Raw genomic sequence first — 4,029 nt, 5'->3', positions numbered from 1 at the left:
TCAGGAGTCTCTTCCTCAGTGTCATTGAGAAGGTCCGCCATCCTGATGGCGCTAACAATACCAGCATCCGGTCGGTGATACAGTCTCGACAAACCATCGGCGTGTCCCATCGACGTTCCAGGCTTATGGTATATCTTAAACCGTAGCTGCGACAGCTCCATGGCCCATCGTGCCAACTGGGCGTTTGACGTTCGTGTTGTCTCGCCGAAGATCCACGTGAGAGCTTGATGGTCTGTGAACAGATCAAATTCCGCGTGACTCAGATAACACCGGAACTTGCGTGTCGACCATACGATTCCCCAGCACTCAGTTTCTGTCGTTCCACTTGTCTTGTTAACCCAGTTCCGTTGCGATCCAACCAGCATCTTACTCGCGTACGCAATCGCCCTGTCTCTCTTGTCGACCTCTTGCATCAGACATGCTCCCACCCCTAAGTGTGACGAATCTACATAGAGCTTAAACCTTTTCTTGACGTCTGGATACACCAGTATCGGTGGTTTCACTAACGCTCGTTGTAGTTGTCGGAACGCGCCCCGCACAGTCGTCGTTCCATCTGAAGTTGTCGTTCCATCTGAAATCGACGTCCTTCTGCTTGAAGCGTTCCAGCGGCGCAGAAAGCGCAGCGAATCCCGGTATGTAGCGTCGAAAGTAGCTTGTCAGACCCAGGAATGCTCTAACCGTGTGCAAGTCATGCGGTCTCTCAATGTTCATCACTGCTTTTGCCTTCTCAGGGTTCGGTAGGATTCCAGTCGGAGTCACGATATGCCCTAGGAACGCCACTTGGTCACGTCCCCAATGGCACTTCTTCATCTTTAACTTGAACCCTGCCGCTCGGAAACGTTCCAGGACCTGGCGTACTCAAATCAAATGTGTCTCAAAGTCGTCACTGAAGACAACACAGTCGTCTAAGTAGACGAGACACGTCCTCCACTTGAGATCAACGAGAACGTTCTCCGTCAGACGCTCGAATGCAGGCACGGCGTTACAGAAGCCAAGCGGCATAACCAACCACTCGTAGAGGCCGAATTTGCTCGTGAAAGCCGTCTTCTCCACGCTGTCGAGATCCATTGGAACGTTCCAATATCCCGAAGCGATGTCCAAAGTGGAGAAAAGCTTCGCGTTCCCCCGAACGTCCAGGATGTCGTCGCTCAAAGCATTGGATAAATGTCCTTCACGGTCACAGCGTTTAGTTTCCGATAATCGATGCAGAATCTTACGCCTCCATCAGGCTTCCGTATCATCAGCACTGGACTGGCCCACGGACTTGTCGACGGTCTGATAAGTCCGAGGTCCAGGTATTCTTGAATCTCTGCTTCCATGACATCTCCTTCAGCTTTCGACACTCTGTACGGAGGCTGTTTAATAGGCGTGTGGTCTCCGGTGTCTATACTGAATCGTAGCAGGTCCGTCCTTCCGGGTTTCTTTGAAGTTTCGACGAATAAGTCCCTCAGGTCCTTCAACATCTTCGCGAAGAGACCCCTCTGTTCTGCTCCGAGTGACGAGTCTTCGAAGATCACTTCGAAGTCGTCTTCCTCGCTGTCGCTCAAGGCGGCACTCATCTCAGCCTCGATCGTTCCAGCTTCAGCCGTCACGTTCCCCTTCGCCGTACTCAGCACTGCGCTTACGTTCCTCGTCGTTTCATCTGACTTAGAGGCTCTGGTTGCGAACGCCGACTTGGGAACGATGGTTACAGCAGCGACGTACGCGCCAGACTTAATCTCGACTTCTTCCGCGGAATTATACACATCTCGACCAACACCGTTCCATCCGTCACGGTACACAACGTCCTCGCGACTCTCAAAGCCTCGTCCGTTCCGGGAACGCCCTCGACCAACACAGCTGAGTGGCCCTTCATCGTTCCGCGAACGCTCGATCTCAGTAAGGCCTGACGTCCGGGTTCTAAACGCACCGTCGACGATATCGTAGCCGCGTAGGTTTCTTCGACCCTTGTCGCACCCAACGGAATCACGTCTCCCGTCTCCTTCAGTGTCATGGACTGCTCTTCGAGGTCAATCACCGCACGGAACGCCTTTAGCGAGTCCGTTCCCGAGAATTGCGTCCACGAACAAATGATCGGTCACGACGAAAGGAAGCGTCTTCTCCAGCGTTCCAAGCGTGACGGGCAAGTCGATAACCCCACTAACGCGAATCTTGTGTCCCGAGACACTATCCAAGCCCCCAGTATAAGGTCGTAGCGGTTCGGAGGCTCGTCCGAGACGCTTCAGCACACGCTTGTCGACGAGACTGGCAGCCGCATCTGTATCAGCCAGCATTTCGGACGGGCAGCAATCGATGAAGCCGTCCGACAGCGCTTGCACTCCACCAACGCTGCAGATGACACGCTTGCCCTCCGGCACGACACTTTCACCGTCGTCGAAGACGTTATCGCCGCTCACTTCGCGAGCCCAGGGCTTCTCCGCGGCTTAAGAGCTCTTCTCACGTTTAAGGAATAAACCTCGGGCTCCTCTTCTCCTATTTTGGGATCTCCGTCCTTGATAGTCGCACCGAAAGTCACCCTCTTCCGGGAACTTGTCCCAACGGTCGCAGTCACTATTTTTGACGTCTCGTCCCGTCTGTCGCACAACTTGTCGCGAATAACGGAAGCTTCTGTCCCGAAATAGTCTCGCGCCCAGGCCAACGCTCGGTTTTGGAACGTCTCAGCCAGCGTTCCACCCATTTCGACGAGGTATCCTCGGAACGAGTCCTCGTCCAATTGAGTTCCGTCCTCTTTGTCGCGCAAAGGTGGGATGTCGTCTTCAGCATCACCGTTTCCCCCGCTCTCAGGAACGTCAGATTGACGGTCCTTCGTAGCGTTCTGCTCTTGTTTGAGGAGTTCGTACACTCGTTTACGAATTATGGAACGCCATCGAAATGGTAACGTTCCCTTCTCCTCCGCAGGGAGTTCCGAGATTGGCACGACGTCCTCTTCGAGTCCGACACAAACGTTCTGCACGAACTCGTTCTCCAGCGCGTCCTCCGACATCTCCGTACAACCCTTACGCTCGTCCTCGTCCGTCGTAACGGAACCAACGACCGTCGTCGACTTCCCTCCCGTTCCTCCGACATCCTTGAAGTCCCGATTGGCACGTTTCGCTTCAGTCGACGACCAGCGCTGACACCACAAAATAAAACGATGACTTGGACGGTGGCCAAGACACTAAGCCATGATAGAAATGCGGCCACTGGAGCTGTAGACGCGAAATCACCGAGCCACGGAGCACTATATCAGCGTAGAACCTGAGCTTACCGTGCCACGGGAGAACAATAGCGCATTAGAATTCGATTGCACGGACGGCAGACCAGCCACGAAATGGAAGGGGGCTCGTGGTGACCACGATTTGTGGAGGACGATGCCGTTGTAGAGCGCGATAACATGGGCAATGCAGATGTAATCCGCGAGCACAATACCATAGACAGCAAAACCATATCGCAATTACACGATGGCGTTATAACGCGGTCGATGGAGCCTCACCAAACGAGCCCGATACACGGGTGCTGGAACAACACGACTGCGTGGAGGCTCCAAACCACGGAAAAGCACCCTTCGGCTCGAGTACCCACCTATGTGAGACGAAAAGTCCCGAAAAAAACTGATTTATCGGAAAGCCGGTGGCAGCCCACCAAAACGTTTTGAGAAGCAGGTAAATAGTTTAGCAGCCACGCACGCAGTACTAAAAAAAACATGAAACCCAAAAGAGAGAGCTCTTAAACTACTAAGCAGCGTGTGCCACCGGTGAGCAGGGAAACCACGAAGCCAGGAAGATCACGGAAGAGCGCCCGCCACTGTAGAAACATGAGATCTAATCTGTAGTACGGGGTAACGGAAGCGTTCCAAACCACGATAATAGACGGGGCTGAAATGAGACTACCGAAAGCAAGTGGTTAAAATACACGATGCCCAAGATCTACGGGGTGAAACCACGCTCTCAAAACACGCGACACCAAGAAGCACTTAAAATTGCGGTCACCTCATCTACAACAAAACCATGCCCACTCCACCGCGTAGCGGCGGGCGAACGGCTAGTCTTA

General features: G+C 53.5%; 1 protein-coding gene across 1 annotated transcript; it reads right to left on the bottom strand.

Annotated features, from left to right (window-relative positions):
- Positions 1-1,687: 1,687 nt before the first annotated feature.
- On the bottom strand, positions 1,688-2,273 carry PITG_21477 (uncharacterized protein; the record flags this gene model as incomplete). Its single annotated transcript, XM_002894801.1, has 3 exons — positions 1,688-1,712; positions 1,758-2,029; positions 2,085-2,273. 3 exons carry the CDS (start codon positions 2,271-2,273, stop codon positions 1,688-1,690), a joined length of 486 nt encoding a protein of 161 aa, XP_002894847.1.
- Between the last annotated feature and the right edge of the window lie 1,756 nt (positions 2,274-4,029).

The sequence above is a fragment of the Phytophthora infestans genome, genomic scaffold (assembly GCF_000142945.1).
Source record: "Phytophthora infestans T30-4 supercont1.438 genomic scaffold, whole genome shotgun sequence".
Classification (NCBI taxonomy): domain Eukaryota; phylum Oomycota; class Peronosporomycetes; order Peronosporales; family Peronosporaceae; genus Phytophthora; species Phytophthora infestans.
The sequence above is the reverse complement of the archived record's forward strand: the minus strand, read 5'-3'. Positions and strand labels throughout refer to the sequence as shown.